Genomic DNA, 26,265 nt, shown 5'->3' on the forward strand with positions numbered 1-26,265 from the left:
TTCCAGTCCAGCGTTTCTCATGATGTATTCTGCATATAAGTTAAATAAGCAGGGTGACAATATATAGCCTTGGCGTACTCCTGTTCCTATTTGGAACCAGTCTGTTGTTCCATGTCCAATTCTAACTGTTGCTTCCTGACCTGCATACAGATTTCTCAAGAGGCAGGTCAGGTGGTCTGGTATTCCCATCTCTTTCAGAATTTTCCACAGTTTATTGTGATCCACACAGTCAAAGGCTTTGGCATAGTCAATAAAGCAGAAATAGATGTTTTTCTGGAACTCTCTTGCTTATTACCATATGTGAAATAGAGCACCAGACCAAGTTTGATGCATGAAACAGGGCACTCAAAGCCAGTGCACTGGGACAACTCAAAGGGATGGGATGGGGAGGGAGGTGGGAGTGGATTTCTGGTGGGGGACCCATGTACATCCATGCTGATTCATGTCAATTCATGGCAAAAATTACCACAATATTGTAAAGTAATTAGCCTCCAAGTTAAATAAATTAATTAATTTTTTTTAAAGCCAAGGGAAAATCCATAGACCAGCCCTTCATCAGCCAAGATCAGAAGCAATACTGTGTCCTGAATAAAATGCATGGATTAGTTCAGACTTTGAACCAAAAGATGGAGAATAAGTTGATAATGGCTCCCATCTTCTTAGTACCAGGGGTACTAAGGCACATGAAAGTGCATAACCTTAAACCTAACAAATGGTTGCCCCATTTGCAGCTGTGTATCTGTTGTAGAATCTTAACAAGAGAAGATTAATATAGGCTCTAGCATATGGTTGACCTATTAAGTGTATCATTTTCAATCCCCATCAGTACAGAGAATTAAAAGCAATTCACATTTATGTGAGGACAATAGGACATACTCACTGTCCCACCTTGGATCTAAATCAACTGCACCTTTTCTGACAAAACAGTCTGTCTGCAAAAATCTTGACTGTCCTGATATTTCACAGAATATAACTATTTCACAATACTGATGGCAGTATCCTAATCAGATCTAAGTGAAAGTGAACATCACTCAGTCATGTCTGACTTTTTGGGACCTCATGGACATTCTTCAGACCAGAATACTGGGGTGGGTAACCTCTCCCTTTTCCAGCGATCTTCCCAACCCAGGAATCGAAACAGGGTCTCCTGCATTGAAGGTGGATTCTTTACCAATTGAGTTATCAGGGAAGCCCTAAATCACATCTGAAGAGCAAGAAATTTCAAGAAGTCTGAATATTCTATGGCATGCATGTCAGAGGGTGGAAGATAAAACTTACAAAGATTTAGGGCCCTCCACATAAGTGATCTCTAGTCTTTCCCATTCTATTGTTTTCCTCTATTCCTTTGCATTGATCACTTAGGAAAGCTTTCTTATCTCCCCTTGCTTTTCTTTGGAACTCTGCGTTCAAATGGGTATATCTTTCCTTTTTTACTTTGCCTTTAGTGTTTCTTCTATTCTCAGATATTTGTAACACCTCCTCAGACAACCATTTTGCCTTTTGCATTTCTTTTTTGGGGGATGGTCTTGATTATTGCCTCCTGTACAATGTCATGAACTTCTCCATCCATAGATCTTCAGGAACTCTGTCTCTCAGATCTAATCCCTTGAATCTGTTTGTAACTACCCCTGTATAATTGCAAGGGACTTGATTTAGGACATACCTGAATAGTCCAGTGGTTTTCTCTACTTTCTTCAATTTAAGTCTGAATTTTGCAATAAGGAGTTCATGATCTGAGCCACAGTCAGCTCCTGGTCTTGTTTTTGCTGACTGTATAGAACTTCTCCATCTTTGGCTGCAAAGAATATAATCAATCTGATTCTGGTATTGACCATCTGGTGATGTCCATGTGTAGAGTCTTCTCTTATGTTATTGGAAGAGGGTGTTTGCTATGGACCAGTGCATTCCCTTGGCAAAACTCTATTAGCCTTTGCACTGCTTCATTTTATACTAAGGCCTAATTTGCCTGTTACTCCAGGAATCTCTTGACTTACTTCCTACTTTTGCATTCCAGTCCCCTATAATGAAAAGGACATCTTTCTGGGGTGTTAGTTCTAGAAGGTCTAGTAGGTCTTCATAGAATCATTCAAATTCAGCTTCTTTAGCACTTCTGGTTGGGGCACAGACTTGGATTACTATGATATTGAGTGGTTTGCCTTGGAAATGAACAGAGATCAATCTGTTGTTTTTGAGATTACACCCAAGTACTGCATTTCAGATCTCTTGTTGACTATCAGGGCTACTCCATTTTTTCTAAGGGATTCTTGTCCAAGTGAAGTGAAAGTTGCTCAGTCATGTATGACTCTTTGCAAACCCACAGACTAAACAGTCCATGGGATTCTCCAGGCCAGAATACGGGAGTGGGTAAGACTTTCCCTACTCCAGGGGATCTTCCCAACCCAGGGGTCAAACCCTCCTGCATTGCTGGTGGATTCTTTACCATTTGAGCGACAAGGGAAGCCATTCTTGCCCAAAGTCGTAGATATGATGGTCATCTGAGTTAAATTCACCCATTCCAGTCCATTTTAGTTCACTGATTCCTAAAATGTTGATGTTCACTCTTGCTATCTCCTGTTTGACCACTTCTAATTTACCTTGATTAGTGGACCTAACATTCCAGGTTCCTATGCAATATTGTTCTTTACAGCATTGGACTTTACTTCCATCACCAGTCACATCCACAACTGGGTGTTGCTTTTGCTTTGGCTCCATCTCTTCATTCTTTCTTTAGTTATCTCTCCACTGTTATCCAGAAGCATATTGGGCTGACCTACCAATTCGGGGAGTTCATTTTTCAGTGTCCTATCTTTTTACCCTTTCATACTGTTCATGGGGTTCTCAAGGCAAGAATACTGAAGTGGTTTGCCATTGCCCTCTCCAGTGGACCATGTGTTGTTAGAACACTCCACCATGACATGTAAATCTTGGGTGGCCCTACACGACATGGCTCATAGTTTCATTGAGTTAGACAAGGCTGTGGTCCATGAACTGGTCCAAGGCAATGCCAAAGAATGTTCAAACTACAGCACAATGGTGTTCATCTCACATGCTAGCAGAGTAATGCTCAAAATTCTCCAAGCCAGGCTTCAACAGTACGTGAACCATGAACTTCCAGATGTTCAAGCTGGATTTAGAAAAGGCAGAGGAATCAGAGTCAAGCTGCCAATATCCACTGGATCATCGAAAAAGCAAGAGAGTTTCAGAAAAGCTTCTGCTTTATTGACTATACCAAAGACTTTGACTGTGGATCATAACAAACTGTGGAAAATGCTCAAAAAGATGAGAATACCAGACCACCTGACCTGCCTCCTGAGAAATTTGTATGCAGGTCAAGAAGCAACAGTTAGAACTGGACATGGAACAACAGACTGGTTTCAAATCGGGAAAGGAGTACGTCAAGGCTGTATATTGTTACCCTGCTTATTTAACTTATATGCAGAGTACATCATCAGAAATGCAGACAGATGAAGCACAAGCTTGAATCAAGATTTCCAGGAAATACCAATAACCTCAGACATGCAGATGACACCACCCTTATGGCAGAAAGTGAAGAGGAACTAAAGAGTCTCTTGATGAAAGTGAAAGAGGAGAGTGAAAAATTTGGCTTAAAGCTCAACATTCAGAAAACCAAGATCATGGCATCTGGTCCCATCACTTCATGGCAAATACATGGAGAAGCAATGGAAACAGTGAGAGACTTTATTTGGGGGGACTCCAAAATCACTGTAGATGGTGACTGCAGCCATGAATTTAAAAGACGCTTGCTCCTTTGAAGAAAAGCTATTCCCAACCTAGATAGAATATTAAAAAGAAGATATTACTTTGACAACAAAAGTCCATCTAGTCAAAGCTATGGTTTTTCCAGTAGTCATGTATGGATGTGAGAGTTGGACTATAAAGAAAGCTTAGCGCTGAAAAATTGATGCTTCTGAATTGTGGTATTGGAGAAGACTCTTGAGAGTCCCTTGGACTGCAAGGAGATCCAATCAGTCAATTCTAAAGGAAATCAGTCCTGAATATTCATTGGAAGGACTGATGCTCAAGCTGAAACTCCAATACTCTGCCCACCTGATGCAACATACTGACTCATTGGAAAAGATCCTGATGCTGGGAAAGATTGAAGGAGGAGAAGGGGATGACAGAGGATGAGATGATTGGATAGTATCACCAACTCGATGGACATGAGTTTGAGTAAGCTCCGGGAGTTGGTGATGGACAGGAAAGCCTGGTGTGCTGCAGTCCATGAGGCTGCAAAGAGTTGAACACAACTGAGCAACTGAACTGAACATTAAGTGAAGTTTTAGAAGTTCAATCATTTTAGGTGTGCTTGTACACTCTAATATTATGAAAAATGTATTGCATTTTTGCTACTTAACACAAAGAGGCGCAATATTTGATGGAATCCAGTGCATTTGGAGGCGTCACATGCCACACCGGATAATCTGCTATGAACTATCAGGTGACAGAGAAGGCTATAAGTTATAAATGGATCTCAGAGCAAGAGAGAGATTTCTAGCAGGTATAAGCAGCAGTGAGAGTTATCATGTTGCTTGAAACATGTAAAAAAATATATTTGTGGTGCTAGCTATATCTGTAATAGCTAATTAAAAACTTTTTATATGGCATCTCTGATAGCCAAAAAGGAAAAAGATTGTCATACAGACTTTTAGAGTCTTGGACCAGGGCAATGCCTCACATAAGAGGAAATTAAAAGTATTAGCTTGGTGCAAAAGCAATTGCTGTTTTGCATTGTTGAACTTCGTTGTTGAAATACATTCTTATATCAATGTGGATATGTTATACATTGTTTTAATTGGCATTTCTCACTTTATGATTTTTGCTAATGACATTACTTGAGTTTATATTTATTTTACACTATAGAAACTATGTTAGACAAAAAGCAAATTTGAGCAACTCTTTTTATTCAAATTCTTCATGGTTTGTACATAGCATAGAAAACTCGCAACATTAACCCATTTGGGCCAGGAACTGCTAACAAACATATGGTGCAATGGTGGTTCGAGAAGCTTTGTAAAGCAGATGAGAGCCTTGGAGGTAATGAGCAAAGGGGCTGGCCATCAGAATTTGACAATGACCAATTGAGGGCAATCATTAAAGCTGATACTCTTGCAACTACATGAGAAGTTGCCAAAGAATTCAACATTCACCATTCGGTGGTCATTCAGCATTTGAAGCACATTGGAAAGATGAAAAAGCTTGATAAGTGAGTGCCTCATGAGCTGACTAAAAATTTTTAAAAAGTCATCGTTTTGAAGTGTCATCTTCTCTTATTCTACACAACAACAAACCATTTCTCAGTCGGATTGTGATATGCAATGAAAAGTGGGTTTTATACAACAAATGGCAAAGGCCTGCTCAATGGTTGTACTGAGAAGAAGCTCCAAAGCCTTTCCCAAAGCCAAATTTGCGCCAAAAAAACGTCATAGTCACTGTTAGGTGGCCTGATGCTGGTCTGATCCACTATAGCTTTTTGAATCCCAGTGAAACCATTACATCTGAGAAGTATGCTCAGCAAATCAATGAGATGCATCAAAAACTGTAATGCCTGCAGCTGCCATTGGTCAACAGAAGAGGCCCCATTCTTCTCCACGACAATGCCTGACTGTACATCACACAACCAACACTTCAAAAGTTGAAGGAATTGGGCTACAAAGTTTTGCCTCATCTGCCATAATCACCTGACCTCTCTCGCCAACCAACAACCACTCCTTCTAGCATCACAACAATTTTTTGCAAGGAAACAACTATCACAACCAGCAGGAGGAAGAAAATGCTTTCCAAGAGTCTGTTGGATCCCAAAGCATAGATTTTTATGCTACAGGAATAAACAGACTTATTTCTCATTGGCAAAAATGTGTTGATTGTAATGGCTCCTGTTTTGATTAATAAAGATATGTTTGAGCCTGGTTATAATGCTTTAAAAAAATTTACAGTCCAAAACCACAATTACTTTTGCACTAACCTAATACTTACAAAGCAGCTATTCTGATGTAGTATAAGCATCAAGTGATTATGTAACTGGGTTTTCCTATCTGAGCTCGATGTTGTCAGATCCACCATCTCATAAGGTTAGATTCATGCAGTAAAAATCCAACATACAACTGGAAACCAAACATTTGGATCTGACCAGATCATGTCCAGAGGACATAAATTATGTGAACTAATGGCACAGATACTTAACCTACCTCTGTTACATCAGCGTTGCACTCTTAAACTATACTTATGGCCTCATAAGGATCCCCAAATGACCAGATGCTGGGGAAAGAAAAAATTCAGGACTCTAACATATAGTCAGCTTTATATGTTGTTGTGAGTCATAAGTGAAAAAATGCTACAAAAGATCCTAACTTAGGTGTCACCCCAAAGGGCAATAGTGAGAGGAAATTCTCTCAGGGGGTAGAGCTATTAATCCATAGAGCACATTAGGTTGTCTCCTTTGCATAGAAGGAGAAATTGAGCACACAGCAAGCTATTGGGAGAAGGCAATGGCACCCTACTCCAGCAATCTTGCCTGGGAAATCCCATGGACGGAGAAGCCTGGTAGGCTGCAGTCCATGGGGCTGCTAAGAGTCGGACACAACTGAGCGACTTCACTTTCACTTTTCACTTTCATGCATTGGAGAAGGAAATGGCAACCCACTCCAGTGTTCTTGCCTGGAGAATCCCAGGGACGGGGGAGCCTGGTGGGCTGCTGTCTCTGGGGTCGCACAGAGTCAGACACGACTGACGCGACTTAGCAGCAGCAGCAAGCTATTGGAGAGAGGAAAGGGCTTGTCTATTGATTAGAGGCCTAGAAAAGGCAAGATTTAAAAATCAGAGGCAAGGTAGTCTGGTGGAAGTGCATGCAATGGTCTACCGGAGTGGCAACAAAGCATGTGAACTTTTGTGCTGCATGTCAATGCCCACCAGAGAACACTGACCATTGAAGAGACACTCCCCAAACAGTTTATTTTATTTTTATTTTTAATGTTATTGATGCCTAATTGACATACAATATTATACTGGTTTTAGGTGTAAAATATCATGATTCATCATTTGTATACATTGTGCAGTGATTACAACTAGTTTAGTTACCCTGTGCCACCATACAAAGATAATACAATACTATTAACTACAATTCCCGTGCTGTATATTACATCCCCATGACTAATTTGTTTAATAACTATATGCCTGTACTTCTTCATTCCTTTATCCTGTTTTCCATTCCCTGACCCCTCTTCCCCTCTGGGAACCACCTATCTATTCTCTGTATCTGTGAGTCTGTATTTGTTTTGTTTTCTTTTAGATTCCACATACAAGTGAAATCATATGTACTTGTCTTTCTCTGGTTTATTACACTTAGCATAGTACCCTCAAGGCCCATCCATGTTGTCACAAATAGCCAGATGTCTTTCTTTTTATGTCTGAGTAGTATTCCATTTATAGACATGCAAAAGAGAGACACACTCACAGATACAGAAAACAAACTAGTGATTATGCAAAAGGGAGAGGGGCATATTTGTGGTATGGGATTTACTATGTATAATATAGATGAGCAACAAGGATGTATAGTATAACACCAAAAATTATAGCCATTGTCTTATAGTAACTTTTAATGGAATATAACCTATAAAAATACTGAATCATTATGATGTACACCTGAAACTAATATAATGTTGTAAATCAACTAGAGGTCAATAAAAAAGGAAATGCAAATAATAGGAAAATGGTAAAGTATATAAATAATTATAAGTTATTAATTTTTAAAAGAATGTTGTACAATAAGGGCTGGCTCATAGTGGAAAAGGCAAAAAGATATGACACTGAAAGATGAACTCCTCAGGTCAGTAGGTTAGCCCAATATGCTACTGGAGAAGAGTAGAGAAATGGCTCCAGAAAGAATGAAGAGATGGAGCCATAGCAAAAACAACACCCAGTTGTGGATGTGACTGGTGATGAAGTAAAGTCTGATGCTGTAAAGAACAATACTGCATAGGAACCTGGAATGCTAGGTCTATGAATCAAGGCAAATTGGAAGTGGTCAAACAGGAGATGGCAAGAGTGAACATCGACATTTTAGGAATCAGTGAACTCAAATGGACTGAAATGGGTGAATTTAACTCAGATGACCATTATATCTACTGCTGCAGGCAAGAATTCTTTAGAAGAAATGGAGTAGCCCTCATAGTCAACAAAAGAGTTCAAAATGTAGTACTTGGGTGCAATCTCAAAAACAACAGAATGATCTCTATTTATTTCCAAGGCAAACCATTCAATATCACAGTAATCCAAGTCTATGCCCAACCACTAATCTGAAGAAGGTGAAGTTGAAGACCTACAAGACCTTCTAGAACTAAAACCCAAAATAGATGTCCTTTTCATCATAGGGGACTGGAATGCAAAAGTAGGAAGTCAAGAGACCTGGAATAACAGGCAAGTTTGGCCTTGGGCAAAGGCTAATAGAGTTTTGCCAAGAGAACACATTGGTCATATCAAGCACCCTCTTCCAACAACACAAGAGAAGACTCTACCCATGGACATCACCAGATAGTCAATACCAAAATCAGATCGATTATATTCTTTGTAGCCTAAGATGGAGAAGTTCTATAAGGTTAGCAAAAACAAGACCAGGAGCTGACTATGGCTCAGATCATGAACTGCTTATTGCCAAATTTAGACTTAAATTGAAGAAAGTAGGGAAAACCTCTAGACCATTCAAAGAAAAGAAAGTAAACATGTAGCCACTCAATCATGTCCAACTCTTTGCAACCCCAAGGATTGTAGTCCACCAGGATCATCCGTCCAGAATTCTCTAGGCAAGAATACTGGAGGGGATTGCTATTTCCTTCTTCAGTGGATCTTCCCAACCCAGAGATCAAACCTGGGTCTCCTGCATTGTAGGCAAATTCTTTACCATCTAAGCCACAAGGGCAACCCCAGACCATTTAGGTATGACCTAAATCAAATCCCTTATGATTATACAGTGGAAGTGACAAATAGACTCAATGGATTAGATCTGATAGACAGAGTGCCTGAAGAACTATGGATGGAGGTTTGTGACATTGTACAGGAAGAGTAATCAAAGTCATCCCCAAAAAAGAGAAATGCAAAAAGGCAAAATGGTTGTCTAAGGAGACCTTATGAATAGCTGAGAAAAGAAGAGAAGCTAAAGGCAAAGGAGAAAAGGAAAGATATACCCATCTGAGTTCAGTGTTGCAAAGAATAGCAAGGAGAGATAGGAAAGCCTTCCTAAGTGATCAACACAAAGAAATAGAGGAAAACAAAATAGAAAAGACCAGAGATCTCTTCAAGAAAACCAGGGATACCAAGGGAACATTTCATAAAAAGATGGGCACAATAAAGGACAGAAACAGTATGGACCTAACAGAAGCAGAAGATATTAAGATGAAGTGGCAGAATACATAGAAAAACTATACAAAAAAGATCTTAATGACCCAGATTACCACAATGGTGTGATCACTCACTGCTGTTGTCCTTTAATGGACCAGAACCTGGTGGTTCGGAGTTGACCAATAAGAAAGTAAAGGAGAGAGAAAGAGGCGGATATTCCTTGGTTTACGCAGAAAGCCAATGAAGCCCCTGCACGGGGCTTGCTCTGTTCACGAAGGCCTCAGGCGCCCTCTCGATGGGGTGAAGGCACAGAGCACCTTCTTGAGAAGGTCTTAGAAGCCTGGGCAGGAAAGTGAACTCAGAGAGCCTTGCGCTCCAGGGGATCAGCCTGAAAAAGAGAGAGAGAGAAAGCAAGACACAAGGACCAAAGCTCTGATGGAGCAAAGGTGTTTTAATCAACATGGTGTGGGCATATATACTGTAGTTATTTTCAACAAAGATAAAGATTAAAATTCCAGACTTACAAAACATAGGTGATCCATATTAAAGAGAGAGAGAGAGTTGTAAATAATCCCTTTTACCATATGGTTCATAAGAAGGAAAAGGGTACTTAACACTGTATAGAAAAACTAATGAAGGAAATGCCTGGATCCCTCAGCCCCGGGAGAGGCTTGCCTCTCCTCTTAATTCCTAAATATTCAGGAATTAATAAGGAACAGAGGATTCCTGACAGATCCAAAACAGCACACAGGAAGCCTCCTGTTAAATGCTTCCTGACAACTCACCTAGAGCCAGACATCCTGGTATGCAAAGTCAAGTGGGCCTTAGGAAGCATCACTACGAACAAAGCTAGTGGAGGTGATGGAATTCCAGCTGTGTTATACCAAATCCCAAAAGATGATGCTATGAAAGTGCTGCACTCAACACATCAGCAAATTCGGGAAACTCAGCAAATTCGGGAAACTCAGCAGTGGCCACAGGACTGGAAAAGGTCAGTTTTCATTCCAATCCTAAAGAAAGGCAATGCTGAAGAATGTTCAAGTGAAAGTGAAGTTGCTCAGTCATGTCTGACTCTTTGTGACCCCCTGGACTATAGCCTACAAGGCTTCTCTGTCCATGGGATTCTCCAGGCAAGAATACTGGAGTGGGTTACCATTTCCTTCTCCAGGGGATCTTCCCAACCCAGGGATCGAACCCAGGTCTCCTGCTTTGTAGGCAGACACTTTAACCTCTGAGCCACCAGGGAAGCCACTAGGGAAGAATGTTCAAACTACCACACAATTGCACTCATCTCACACACTAGCAAAGTAATGCTCAAAATTCTCCAAGCTAGGTTCTAACAGTACATAAACCAAGAACCTCCAGATATTCAAGATGGATTTAGAAAAGGCAGAGGAACTAGAGATCAAATTGCCAACATCCTTTGGATCATAGGAAAAGCAAGATAATTCCAGAAAAACATCTACTTCTGTTTTATTGACTATGCCAAAGCCTTTGACTGTGTGGATCACAACAAACTGGAAAATTCTTAAAGAGATGAGAATACCAGACTACCTGACCTGCCTCCTGAGAAATCTGTTTGCAGTTCAGGAAGCAACAGTTAGAACTGGACATGAAACAATGAACTGGCTCCAAATTGGGGAAGGAGTACATCAAGGCTGTATATTGTCACCCTGTTTATTTAACTTATATACAGAATGCATCATGCAAATTGCTGGGCTGGATGAAGCACAAGCCAGAATTAAGATGTCGGAAGAAATACTAGTAACCTCAGATATGCAGATGACACCACCCTTACAGCAGAAAGCAAAGAGGAAGTGAATAGCCTCTTTATGAAAGTGAAAGAGGAGAGTGTAAAAGCTGGCTTAAAACTCAACATTCAAAAATCTAAGACCTTGGCATCCAGTCCCATCACTTTCTGGCAAATAGATGGGAAAACAATGGAAAAAGTGAGAGACTTTATTTTCTTGGGCTCCAAAATCACTGCAGATGGTGACTGCAGCCATGAAATTAAAAGACGCTTGCTCCTTGGAAGGAAAGCTATTACAAACCTAGACAGTATATTAAAAAGAAGACATTACTTTGCCAACAAAGGTCTGTCTAGTCAGCTATGGTTTTTCCAGCAGTCATGTGTGGATGCGAGCATTGGACCATAAAGAAGGCTGAGCGCCAAAGAATTGATGCACTTTTACTGTGGTGTTGGAGAAGACTCTTGTGAGCCCCTTGGACTGCAAGTAAATCAAACCAGTCAATCCTAAAGGAAATCAGTCCTGACTATTCATTGGAAGGAATGGTGCTGAAGCTGAAGCACCAGTACTTAGGCCACCTGATGCAAAGCACTGACTTATTAAAAATAAGTCCGTGATCCTGAGCAAGAAATTGAAGGCAGGAGGATCAGGGGATGACAGAGGATGAGAAGGTTGGATGAAATCATCTAATTGATGGACATGAGTTTGAGCAAGCTTCGGGAATTGGTGAGGGACAGGGAAGCCTGGTGTGATGTGGTCCATGGGGTCACAAAGAATTGGACACAACTGGGCAAGTGAACTGAACAATAAGGGCAGGTGCTAAGAAATGTAACAATTTAGAAAATGATTATATTCTACACAGATGATCTTACAATTTATAAAAAATGCATTATACAAAAGAGAAACAAGTGAAAACAAATACATTAAACTGCTAGCAAAAGATGTTCTTTGAGATTATATCTATGCTGATACTCAGTTTAATTTTATCATACCAAATCTTAGGTGAGCACATATCAAGTAATAAATCAACTTATTTCCAAAAACTATTCCTGTTCCAATTCCATATGTTTCTACTACAGTTGACCCTTGACAACGCAAAAGTTAGGAATGCTGATTCCACACTTAATCAAAAATCCATGACTTTTGACTTCCCGAACTTAACTACGACTAGCCTACTGTTGCCTTATTGTTAATATAAACAGTTTATTAACACCTATTATATGTATTATATACTGTATTCTTACAATAAAGGAAGCTAGAGAAAAGAAAATGTTATTAATAATACATAAGGATGAGAAAATACATTTACAGTAGGCACTGTATTTATCGATACCATAAGTTTACATCCTCTGTTTACAAGATGAATCGTCTGTCAGTACCTACATTAATATTGTCTTATATGATACAAAATACTGTATATATGTATTATTAGAAATCAAAAAATAAAAAGACAATGTGAAAAATAAATTCATATTTATTTTAAGGTATAATGACTTATACATTGATAACAAAAAATGAGCTAATTACTGATGTTTTATAAATAAACAAGTGATATAATTGCTTCACAGTAGCCTACCTTATACACTAAATGAATCATTTAAAAATGTTTATGGCCTATGTTATATAGTCATATTCATAATACAGTATTCAGAATATTATACATTTCTTAAAAACTACTTACCTGTGGTGATAGGCTGAAACATAGTTTCTCTAACTGTGAAAGAGAGAAAGAAGTATACTATATGATAATGTAATTCTTTGAAAGCGAATTTATAAGCAATAAAAAACTTAAGTATTAATTTTATATCAAGTATCACTCATGCCTACATGAGGATACACTATCCTCTTCCACACGTCTTACACATGATGCTCTATACATATATTTTTATATATTTATGGAAAATCTGTGTATCAGTGGGCTTCACAGCTCATGCTCATGTTGTTCAAGTGTCAGCTGTGATACTGCCCCAAGGAATTCATGCTAACCTTAAATTTGTGTGTTAATTTTTATGTTGTAACTTTGTATGATATAGTTTTTTAATGTGGAGCTCTCTAGCAGGTTTCGACCAAACACATTCATCACAAAACCAATAACAATAGAAATACTATTATCCCATGTACACCATCTGTGGTCTCAGTATTTGACCCTGAGACTATTTAAAAGAATGGATTAAAAGTTCATGTAGTCTTGTACTTTCCTGATTAAACAATTCCCAAACTTATTTTTCATGGTCTATGCTTCATGACTAGTATTTTCAATCTAGTTTTTAATATGTGTGAACCATCTATGTGCCAATATTATGCTACCCTTACAGGAAATAGAGTTCACATAGTTTCACTCTGGACACAATGACCAATTAAACTTGAGGGACTCTGGAATCCCTAGGGCTAAAAGAGCACAGAGCATTGAATGAACGGTAAGCCTTCAGTTAAAGCTAAAGCCTCTCTCCATGACTCTGTCAGTGTTGCTGGTACTTATAAAATCAGCTTCTCATTGTATTAGGAACTTGCTGAGAAGAGCCAGCGTCAGTCAAAAACACCTGGGTGACTGAAGACACTAACTCTAATATACTTTTACCTCATCATATGAACTTTCCTCATATGTTTTTGATTCAGTCCAGTTATGTGCTAATTTCATTCTCAATCTGTAGGCAAAATGTAGTTGAATAAGAATTTCACAAGAGGTGAAATGTCAAAAAGTCATTGCATTTTTCATCCTATTTTTGGACCAAACTTCCTTCAAAACATGGCACAAAGAATGGTGTAGACATCTTTTCAACACTAGAAAAAAGAAAAGGTGAGTGATGTCTACTAACAGAATTATGTTATTACCACTGAGTGGGAAAGATCTCTCAAGATCATTTCATATACTTCCCTGCCTCTAGGTTGCCTCTCATTCAATAACCAGAGTTCAATTTGCTTCCTGGGAATCTTGAAATAAAGCTCAAATATTTTCAGTGGCTCCAAAAATACTTGTTATCATTTCACTCCTTTGCCCATTATATTGTCATACAAAAAAAAAGGAGTATTTAGGATTCTTTTAATTAGTAGAGAATATAGAAATAAGAGAAGAGTTATGATAACAGTGGGATGAAAATGTCCTTTACAAAGGGTAATTTCATTTTTCTGACAATGTAAAAAATGAACTAATGAATGAGCATCATGACATCAATGACATCAGAGACATACAAAATGTGAAAGAGTATTGAATAAAAGATGTGAAAAAAGAAATCAGATCAGATCAGATCAGTCGCTCAGTCATGTCCAACTCTTTGCGACCCCATGAATCGCAGCACGCCAGGCCTCCCTGTCCATCACCACTCCCGGAGTTCACTCAGACTCACATCCATTGAGTCAGTGATACCATCCAGCCATCTCATCCTCTGTTGTCCCCTTCTCCTCTTGCCCCCAATCCCTCCCAGCATCAGAGTCTTTTCCAATGAGTCAACTCTTCACATGAGGTGGCCAAAGTACTGGAGTTTCAGCTTTAGCATCATTCCTTCCAGAGAAATCCCAGGGCTGATCTCCTTCAGAATGGACTGATTGGATCTCCTTGCAGTCCAAGGGACTCTCAAGAGCCTTCTCCAACACCACAGTTCAAAAGCATCAATTCTTTGGCGCTCAGCCTTCTTCACAGTCCAACTCTCACATCCATACATGACCACAGGAAAAACCATCTAGTGAGTAGACAGGAGCAGGAAATGGCAACCCACTCCAGTACTCTTGCCTGGAAAATCCCATAGATGGTGGAGCCTGGTGGTCTGCCGTCTATGGGGTCGCACAGAGTCGGACAGGACTGAAGCGACTTAGCAGCAGCAGCAGCAGTGAGTAGACAAAGTAGCATTTCCCTGTTTTGATTTGTTTCTTTATTGATGAAAAATTTCACATCTTTTCTATTTTCACCTTTGCTTCATTCTTGTCCAACCTGTCTATTTATATCCACTGCTCTTTTTTTATTGGAGTTTTGGCCTTTTCTCATAATTATTATGTACTAATTACTTACATTTTAATATGTTAACCATTTTTGCCATAAACTGCACATTTTTCATCTTGACTATCCTTTATCAATGTATGAACTTTTTCATGTGAAAATTTAAATGTACACACAAATAAGTCAAGTCTTACATCCTTTTCTATTTTTCAACTGACAGTGTATTATTGGTATTTACTAAATAATGTATATCTGTAGCTAAAAAGCCAAAATTAAAACTTCATGTAATGGAAAGAATTATAGATCTTAGCACCATCTCTATTCATTCTCATGTAGGCATCCCATGCTAAAGTTATAGTTTATATATCAGTTTTACTAACTTGGGGAAAAAAGTATTCCACTCTGGTATAAAATATGTCAATTCTTCTTATTATATCTTCTTTTTTAAGTCAGTCTAGCAGCACTATCTATTTTTATGCTTGTAAATTCAAATGGGGTAGGTCTAAGCAATGACAATTTAAACATGCAAAGTAGACTAAAGGAATTTAGGTGCCCTTAGGTCATATAACTAAATAACTGATAACTTCCACAGATTGAAGAAAATCAACTTTATTTGATTTTTGGCTCCTTGATTCCATTGTTTACAATTCTTGTGTCTTCCTTTGCTGCTTTCTCTATATTTAGGTGGAATTAAGGTATTTATAAAATAGAATGGCCTTGAAATCCTGGTTTTGAGTCTTGGCCTTAAGATTACAGTGTGTGCAAATTATGTATTCTCATTGAGTCACAGTAGCAATAAAATGTAGATCATATCCATTTATTAGGGTTTTGGTGAGAATTAGAAAGAATTATTTCAGGCACTAAGCAATGCATGTCACATGGTAGTAAGTAAACTATTAGCTTATGCATTTTGCAGTTTTCATCAAGGTATTTGGAGATGCTGGGAGATGTCAGCTGTGATCATCATTATAAATCACAAGTTAGTCATAATTTTTTACCATGAATCAAAGCATCTAATACTCATGATAGCTCTTTGTGGGAATGGATGTTCATACGTGTCATTTAAGAGAGACAGCTCAAAAATATCCCAAGAATAAACTACTAAAATAAGCATAATTTCTTTAGATCAAGTTCAGATTTACATGATGCTCTTATAACCTCTATATTACTCAGCATTTTGAGCATGGATTAAAAACTACTGGATTAAAACAGCATTTATTCTTAAAATACTTATTAAGTAAGTAAGTTAGCAGTATAAGAAAAGGGATAAGAATTGAAATGTATTGAGCACATGTAACTGTCCATGTTTCATGCATGCAGGTTCATATTCTTGGCATTTAAATGTGATGATTTTCTTCATAAAGTCAAACATAAATACTAAAACAGAAGACCTATTTTTTAACCATACAATACATATATTATGTTTCACGGGGTTCTATTTAATTGACTATATATTTGGTGTTGAATCACTCACTATGATTATCCTAAATTCAGTTCTGTTACAGTAAGAGTAGTCAATATTATCTATTGACCACTTCCTTATTTTATATTTTTAGGAATGAAAAATAAGTGCGTCACCATGAATTGGGCAAATGAGAGCTCCCCAAAAGAATTTGTACTACTTGGCTTTTCAGACAAGCCCTGGCTACAAAAACCTCTTTTTATGTTACTATTAATATCATACACAACCACCATCTTTGGCAATGTGTCCATCATGATGGTGTGCATTCTGGATCCCAAGCTTCACACCCCCATGTATTTCTTTCTTACTAATCTGTCCATCTTAGATCTCTGTTACACCACAAGCACAGTCCCTCATATATTGACGAATATTTCTCACAACAAGAAGACCATCAGCTATGCTGGCTGTGTGGCCCAGCTCATCACCTTCCTGGCCCTGGGTGCTACTGAGTGTCTCCTCCTTGCTGTTATGTCCTTTGACAGGTATGTGGCGATTTGCAGACCCCTCCACTATGTTGTCATCATGAACCCTTGGTTCTGCTTGAGGATGATAGCCTTCTCCTGGTTCACTGGCTTCAGCAACTCAGTGCTGCAGTCCTCCTTGACCCTTAACATGCCACGGTGTGGTCATCAAGAAGTGGACCACTTTTTCTGTGAGGTTCCTGCCCTTCTCAAGTTGTCCTGTGCTGACACAAAGCCTATTGTTGCTGAGATTTTTTTCTTCAGTGTGTTAATTCTGCTAATTCCAGTGACATTGATCCTCATCTCCTATGGCTTCATAGCTCAAGCAGTATTGAGAATCAAATCGGCAGAAGGACGACGGAAAGCTTTTGGGACGTGTGGGTCTCACATGGTTGTAGTCTCTCTCTTTTTTGGAACAGGCATATACATGTATCTACAACCACCTTCTTCTACCTCTAAGGACTGGGGGAAAATCGTTTCTCTCTTCTATGGGATATTCACACCCATGTTGAACCCCCTCATCTATAGCCTTAGAAATAAAGATATGAAGGAAGCCTTTAAGAGGCTGATGCTGTTAACATTTTACTATAAGAAGTAAGAAGTGTTTCATCATGATGAGAATTTTCTGAGTCTTTTTTTCTCTTGAAAATAGAATAGTGTTTGAATTAATTTTTCTATTTTTTAGGCTTTTACAAGTTTACGGAATTAGGCCAACAGTTAGAAAATCTTCCTTGCTTAAGGAAGCAATGCTGAGACCATAAGCTATATTTTTCTAAACTAAAAGCTCCTTTGCTTTCTATAAGGTTCCTCAATGAACTTTGTTTCTTGAGGCCAAGCCATGCTAATTCCCTCCTGTCAATGCTTGACTATTCAGAACACTTGGATGGTTTACTTTCCCACTTTTATTATATGTTAGAGAACTATCTTGTCTACCGCCTTAGTTAGGGAGTTCCATATCTTTCGGACTAAATGACCAGCAATCCCAAGACAGAAGTTTTCCCATAGCACACAAATCCTCATATGCACCCTTCAGAACTGTTCCAAGCATGTAGTCTGTCCCAAATCTAGTAATAGCTGACTTTAAACCAGCTAAGTGTATGCATCTCATCCTAGAAACATCAGTTGACTTTTTAAATTATTTATTTATTTATTTTTCACTGTGCTGGGTCTTCGTTGCTACACACAGGCTTTCTCTAGGTGAGTGGGGCCTACCTACACTGCGGTTGCAAAGGGAGGACTTCTCTTGTTGCGGAGCACAAGTTCTAGGGCATGTAGGCTTCAGTAGTTGTGGCAAACGGGCTTAGTTGCTCTGTGGCATATGGGATCTTCCTGGGTCAGGGATCAAACCAGTGTCCCTTGCATTGCGAGGTAGGTTCTTAAACCACTGGCCATCAAGGAAGCCCTCAGTTGAATTTTATTTCCAACCCTCTTTTTAATTCATCCCTTTATTTCCAATGAATTGCATTTTTTTCCTTTCTTCTTTCATTCCCCAAATTCTTACTTCTCCCAAGTTCTGCACCAAGCACACAGGATCTCCCCTAAATTATGACATTATTTATAAAAACGTTAATAGGAATTTTTTCTAACATTGATCTGAATTAATTCACTTTATTTGGGTAGTCACTCAGTAAGTATTTATTGACCACTAGGTAGCACTACCCCAGAGAGAAAACAATCATAGTTCCTCAACTGAAAAATATTCTAGTTCGCAGAGGAAACGACCCTTAAACTCAGATACTTAAATGATTACTTGCAGTTAGCAATGTAAGAGCATAGATGGGACAACATTTTAGGCAGCAGAGAAAAGGTTGCAAACCACATACAAAAGTAGCTGAAGATGATAACTGAAAAGTTTGGACTTTATCCAGTTATGAAAGCAGAATACTTAGAGCACAGAAGGTAGCAGAAGCACAAACTATATAAAAACGTAAGTACAGAGTATGGCAGAATATATAATAAGCATGTGTTTACTAAATGTGACATTTCAAATAAATGGGAAAGGGGAAAAGTTTAAATATATGGAGTTTAAAATGTTTGTTTAGCACAAAAAGAAAGCAATAAGTATTTCAAGACACTGCAAATGAATGAATACAATTATATCTCAGTATAAGTGCCATTTTTAAGATTTCCCAACCATTTTGTACCACTGCCATCTCTTTTTGAATATATGATAGACATTTCCAACTCAACACAATCAAAAGCTGAACACCTACCTGCTCTCTTCACCACAAAGTCCTCTTCTAAAGCTCACTATTTTAGTAAGTTGATTCACTTGTTGTGAATCTGCAAATCAGAAACCATTAGCCATATCTTAAACCATCCCCTGCATAATTTTCCATATCAAAACCATTACCAAGACAAATCAGTCATTCCTCTTTTGTACCTCCCACCCCTCCATTCCTTTCTGTCTTCATACTCCTGGTTCCATATTCTTTTTCTGCTGCTACTGCTAAGTCGCTTCAGTCGTTCCCGACTCTGTGAGACCCCATAGACGGCAGCCCACCAGGCTCCCCCGTCCCTGGGATTCCACTGGGTTGCCATTTCCTTCTCCGAAGGAAGAGGAATATATGGCTGTATTTTCCAGCCATACAGCCTTCTGTCTTGCACTTAGCGTTTTTCCTTAAAGTGCTGAATATTTGAGCATTCTTATCCTTCCACACCTGGCATGCTGCAGACCATGGGGTCACAAAGAGTCACAACAAATCCTTCCACCTAATTACTAATTGCTCAGGCCTCATCATTTATTAGAAAATCTTTTTGTGGTCTCCCTGATTTAGTCTAATACCCACAAATTTTCTTGCTCACCATGTACCTCTCATTTATGGCATTTATCCTTCTAAGTGATCATTTGATAATTGCCTTTACCTACTACTGCTGCTGCTGCTGCTGCTAAGTCACTTCAGTCGTGTCCGACTCTGTGCGACCCCATAGATGGCAGCCCACCAGGCTTCCCCGTCCCTGGGATTCTCCAGGCAAGAACATTGGAGTGGGTTGCCATTTCCTTCTCCAATGCATGAAAGTGAAAAGTGAAAGTGAAGTCGCTCAGTCGTGTCTGACTCCTAGCGACCCCATGGACTGCAGCCTACCAGGCTCCTCCGTCCATGGGATTTTCTAGGCAAAAGTACTGGAGTGGGGTGCCATTGCCTTCTCCTAGATTGTAGCAAAGAGCAAAGTTTGGTTTTGTTCACCAAGATACTCAAAAAACTTAATTTTGGAGACAAAAATTAAAATATCTGTTGTCAAAATTATGGAAAATTTTAGCTAAAAAACAAATTTTCATTTATTCTTTTAAAACAATTTTCAGAGATATAAAACTCTCTGGGGTGAGGAAAATGGTCCTATAAAATTCCATGGTGGGATATAAACTCAAATTCTCAAAGGCTAAAGAAATTTACTTTCTCTGTAAAAATGAAAATCTAGTGACTGTCACATATAGTTATTAATTAGTAATCATTTCTCTTTTTAAAATTACATAAATGCATTACTGTATTTTAGTAAAAGCAAATCGTTTTATGGAAGAGAAATCATCCTTTAACATTGCTGGCATATTAGTTTATCCCTCTAGGAATAAAGGTTATAGTTTCTCTTCACGTGCATTATATCTTACTAATATATCTAGGTTCTTATTTATTAAGTGAAAGATTCTTTATATTCTATAGCACTTTACAGTTTTCAAGATTCACACACATGATTTCATAAAGTCCCATAAAACCTTTTTTTCTTACCCCTACATTGCCCTTTCCACTTTCCTCTCCCCACTGATAACCACTAGCCTGTCCTTTGGATCTGTGAGTCTGCTTCCTTTTTGTTATAATCACTAGTTTTTGTGTTTTTTAGGTCCCACACATAAGTGATATCATACAGTACTTGCCTTTCTCTATCTGACCTATGTCACATAGAATAATGCCCTCCAAGTCCATCCATACTGCTGGAGATGGCAAACTTTAATTCTTTTTGCTATATCTCCTCAAGCAAGGGAAACGAAGGCAAAATTTTTAAAAGGGGACTACATCAAACAAAAAAATCCTTTCCACAGCAAAGGAAACAATCAACAAAAGAAAAAGACTGCCTACTGAATGGGAGAAAATATTTGCAAACAATACATCTGACAAGAAGTTAATATTCAAAATATACAAAGAAAGCATAACTCAAAAAATGGGCAGAGAACCTAAATAGACATTTTCCCGAAAATTCCATACAGATGACTTACATTCAAAAGATGCTCAAAACCACTAGCCATCAGATAGAGGCAAGTCAAAACCACAGTGAGATATCTCCTCACTCCTATCAGAATGGCTATTATCAGATGGACAACAAATAACAAATGTTGGCGAGGATGTGGAAAAAAGGGAACCCTCATGCACTGTTGGTGGGAATTGATTTAGCACAGTGGAAAACATATGGAGGCTCCTCAAAATATTTTTAAAAAAATTAAATTTTAAAAAATATTCTAGAGCAAAACACTGTCTCAGAAAATAAATAGAACTACCATATGATCCAGAAATTCCACTCCTGGGTATTTATCCAAAGGGAAAAAAATCACTAATTCAAAAAAATATATGTAAAATTGATTCACTTCGCTGTATAGCAGAAGCTAACACAGCATTGGAAATCCAAAAAAAGTTAATTTAAAAATTAAAACATAAAGAAGTACCTCCAAACCACCCCCCGCGAAAAAAAAGATATATGCACTCTTATGTTCATTTGCAGATTAATTTACAATAGCCAAGACATGGAAGCAACCTACATGCCCATCAGTAGATGAGTAGATAAATAGGTAATGGAATATATATACAATGGACTATCATTTAGACAAAGAATGAAATCTTGCCATTTGTTACAACATAGATGGGCCTAGATGGTATTATGAGAAGTGAAACAAGTCAGATAGAGAAAAACAGTGTGATTTCACTGACATGTGGAATCTAAAAATAGTACAAATGTACAGACATGACTAAACAGAAACAGAGTCCTAGATACAGAGAACAAATAGGTAGTTGCCAGATGGAAGGGGTTGGAGAGGGGAAAAAGTAGTTGATGGAAATTAACAGACACAAATGTACAGTTATAAAATAAATGCATCATGGGTATAAAATGTACAGTGTGAAGCCTATAGTCAATAGCTGTGTAATAACTTCATATGATGATAGACAGTAACTAGATTTACTGTGGTGATCATTTTGAAATGTACAAAAATATGCTGTGTACCAGGAACTCACTCAGTGTTGTAGTTCAATTATACTTCAACAACAAACTCACAGAAATAGATCAGATTTGTTGTTATTAGAGGCAGGGTATGGGGTGGGAGAGAACTGGATAAAAGTGGTCAAAATGTACAAATTTCCAATTATAAGATAAAAAGTTATAGGGATACAATGCACAACAGGATTAATATAATTAATATTGCTGTATGTTATATATAAAGTTGTTGAGAGTAAATCCTTAGCGTTCTCAGCACAAGGAAAAATATTTTTTAATTTCTTTTAATTTGTATCTTTGTGAGATAATGAATGTACACTAAATTTACTGTGGTCATCATTTCATGATATATCATTATGCTGTACAACTTAAACTTATACAATGCTCTATGTCAATTATATCTCAATAAAACTGAAAAAAATTAAAATATAGATGTTAAAATTGATGGGTTAAAATTTTATCAGGATTAAGATATTATATAATTTCCGGCCTTTCCCTTCTAATTACATTTTAATTTCCAAGGAAAAAATATCATAACGTCATAGGAGAGACTTGGGGGACATCACCTTAATCAAGTGACTGAACTTAACAGCATCAACTGTTAAGACAAACCAGCCTCATGTACCTTTCTGTAATGATTGGCTCCTGCACGGGGAACAAAATAAAGCACACTTTGGAGATAATCAACAAGATTTGAATATAACTTGTAGATTAGATAATAGTACAGTTATATTGCTATAAAATATTCCAGTTTTGATAACTGTAGCAGCTATGTAAGAAAATGTGCTATTCTGAGTAACTGTACACTGTACTTGGAAAACTATAAGACACTGATGAAAGAAATTGAAGGCGACACAAACAGATGCTTATGGATTAGAAGAATTATTATTGCTAAAATGACCCTGGGGAAGACATGGCCAGTGCTCACTTCAGGTCCAGCTGTCTCTCCAAACACCCTGGGCACACACAGACTGCACAGGGATGAACCCACACAAAGACACACCTCCAATACTGAGATAGGTAACAGTTTCACATAATTTCACTGAGACAGAGAGAGTAACAAAATAAGATGGCAAAAGAATATGTTTCAAATAAAAGACCAAGAAACAACAGCCCCTGAAAAAACTCTAGTGAAACAGGTAAATAATTTACCTGATAAAAAGTTTAAGGCAATAGTAATAAGAATGTTAACTGAACTGGGTAAAAAATAGATCAACACAGTGAGAATTTTACCAAAGAACTGGAAAATATAATAAAGGACCAGTCAGAGCTAAAGAATATAGTATGTGAAATGAAACTTCAAGAGAAGAAATTAATAGCAGATTAAATAATATAGAAGAATGCATAGGCCATCTGAAAAAATGAAAATCACCCAATTAGACAGAAAAAAAACAGAAAACCATTTTGTTTGAAATGAGAATAGTTTACAAGAACTCTGGGACAACATCCTTCACATTACCATCCACAATATAGGGATCTCAGAAAAAGGAGAGAGAGAAAGGAGTTAAAATGTATTTGATGAAATTAGGGCTGAAACCTCCCTGAACCTAAAGAAGGAAGCAGATATTCAGATATAGGAAGCACAGAGATTTCTATTGTAAGATTTCACTCATATGTGGAATCTAAAAAATAAAACAAACAAAACAAAAATAAACTTACAGGTACAAAGAATAAATGAGTGGTTACCAGAAGGGAAGTGTATTGGGACGTGAGTAAAATGGGTGAGGGGGGTCAACTGTAAGATGATGAACGGCATGTAGACTTGTGATGGTGATTACTTTCTAGTGGATACAGATGCCGAAGTATAATGTTGTACACGTGAAAATTATATGATTGTTTAAAACCATCAATGAAAATCTTGTTTTGCCACATATCAGTTTGCCCTTTGTGTATTTCACTAGTATTTCAATCATTCTGGAGCCAAGTTTACCGACATACTGAAAATAAGCATCAATCTATTACTTCTCTATTACAAATAAGTTTCATTATAGCAAATTTTTGTCTGTAATTTTGTCAGTGTTATATTTGAAGCAACAGGGAAAGTGACTGATACATAGCAGGCACTCAACAAATAGTTATTGCTTAAATAAATGAATGAAACACTGAAGCATTAATTTCTTCTTGACACATTTTTAATTGTTTAAACCAAATGTGGAACTTTAACATAGTCAGCATTCAGTTCAGTTCAGTCGCTCAGTCATGTCCAGCTGTTTGTGACCCCATGAATTGCAGCACGCATTAGGTCAGGTTAAAAGTCTATATTATACCATGCTACTGTGGAAGAAATATTCGAAGACAAAAACCTTTTTGTTCCTTAAAAATAATATTAGAAGGTGACTGCCTCTTCTCTCTCTGTGTAGAAATAAAATTATTTGCAGGAATCTCAAGAAATAATACCCTGAGGAAAAAAATAAAAGAAAATTGCATATTGACCCCAAAAATAATTGTCTTAAATTTTCTTTGTTATTCAAGATTTTCCATGAAATTTTTTAGGTAGATTGCATTTTCTAGGATTCTTAGTCCTTTTTTTTTTAATTTAAATTTATTTATTTTAATTGGACGCTAATTACTTTACAATATTGTATTGGTTCTGCCACACTTGAACATGAATCTGCCACAGGTGCACACGTGTCCCCATCCTGAACCCCCCTCCCACCTGCCTCCCCGTACCCTCCCTCTGGGTCATCCCAGTGCACCAGCCCCAAGCATTCTATATCATGCATCGAACCTGTACTGGTGATCCATTTCACATATGATATTATACATGTTTCCATGATATTCCCCCAAATCATCCCACCCTCTCCCTCTCCCACAGAGTCCAAAAGACTATTCTATACATCTGTGTCTCTTTTGCTGTCTCGCATATAGGGTTATCATTACCATCTTTCTAAATTCCATATATATGCATTAGTATACTGTATTGGTATTTTTCTTTCTGGCTTACTTTGCTCTGTATAATAGGCTCCAGTTTCATCCACCTCATTAGAACTGATTCAAATGTATTCTTTTTAATGGTTGAGTAATACTCCATTGTGTATATGTACCACTGCTTTCTTATCCATTCATCTGCTGATGGACATCTAGGTTGCTTCCATGTCCTGGCTATTATAAACAGTGCTGCAATGAACATTGGGGTACACGTGTCTGTTTCACTTCTGGTTTCCTCGGTGTGTATGCCCAGCAGTGGGATTGCTGGGTCATAAGGCAGTCCTATTTCCAGTTTTTTAAGGAATCTCCACACTGTTCTCCATAGTGGCTATACTAATTTGCATTCCCATAAATTCATTTTCCTAAACTCATTCAACAAAAAAAATGCCAAAATTTATCATTTCATTTTACTATGGCAAGAAGAAAGAAAGTAGTATACCCACTAGGGAATTTCTATCATGCTTCTTACCAAGAGATTTCCACTGAGGTTTATTGCCTGTATGGAGAAAATGTCCCACAGCTTTATATAAAGAGGAAGAACCTTTCCTGAGCAATTATTTTAGAGTAAAATGGGTTTTCATATGTACACATATTTAAGATGCTTCAAATCAAATATACATATAATGTTAAGGACCCACAATAAGAAATAAAGACCTACAATAAGAAGTAAACGTACTGAACACAGAGAGAAAATACATTCCTTATCTCCAATTAATCCTGATGGAAAGTAAATATCAATGTCAATAAAGGGAAGTATTACCATTGAATATCAACATTAATTTAAAGTAAGTATTATATGTAAGTGATTGTGATCTGTTTAACTTGATTAATTTATATCATTTTGTACAAGTTTTTGTGCAAAGCTGCACACTAAAAAAATGTGTAAGTAAATTGGCACCTTTAGTATTAATAGTATTGAAATGCTCCTATTTTGGAAAAATAAATCTAGAGATACTGTTTGTGTTAGCGGTCATTTTCAATAATTTAAATATATGTGTGCTGACATAAAATCTTAAAATCATTAACATCATGTTAAAGCCAAGGGATATGAGTAATTTGTGGAAATGAAAGGGAAGAAAATGCAAATCTTATGAGACTTCTTTCGGTAGAGATAAGTACAGTGTTAATATTTGGATATAACCTAAGAAAAATTGATTAGAAGATAGAGACTCCTAATCAACCTGG

The 26,265-nt window shown here is 37.7% G+C and overlaps 1 protein-coding gene across 1 annotated transcript; it reads left to right on the forward strand.

Moving 5' to 3' along the window:
• Positions 1-16,609: 16,609 nt before the first annotated feature.
• On the forward strand, positions 16,610-17,551 carry LOC147347248 (putative olfactory receptor 2B3). Its single transcript, XM_086370540.1, has one exon. It carries the CDS (start codon positions 16,610-16,612, stop codon positions 17,549-17,551), a length of 942 nt encoding a protein of 313 aa, XP_086226666.1.
• The last annotated feature ends 8,714 nt before the right edge of the window (positions 17,552-26,265 follow it).

The sequence above is a fragment of the Bos grunniens genome, chromosome 23, assembly GCF_055505025.1.
Source record: "Bos grunniens cultivar Pamir isolate PY7600 chromosome 23, Bosgru_T2T1.0, whole genome shotgun sequence".
Lineage (NCBI taxonomy): Eukaryota > Metazoa > Chordata > Mammalia > Artiodactyla > Bovidae > Bos > Bos grunniens.

Coding starts and splice junctions, on each gene's coding strand:
- LOC147347248 (XM_086370540.1), top strand. CDS start 16,610: ATGAATTGGGCAAATGAGAGCTCCCCAAAAGAATTTGTACTACTTGGC.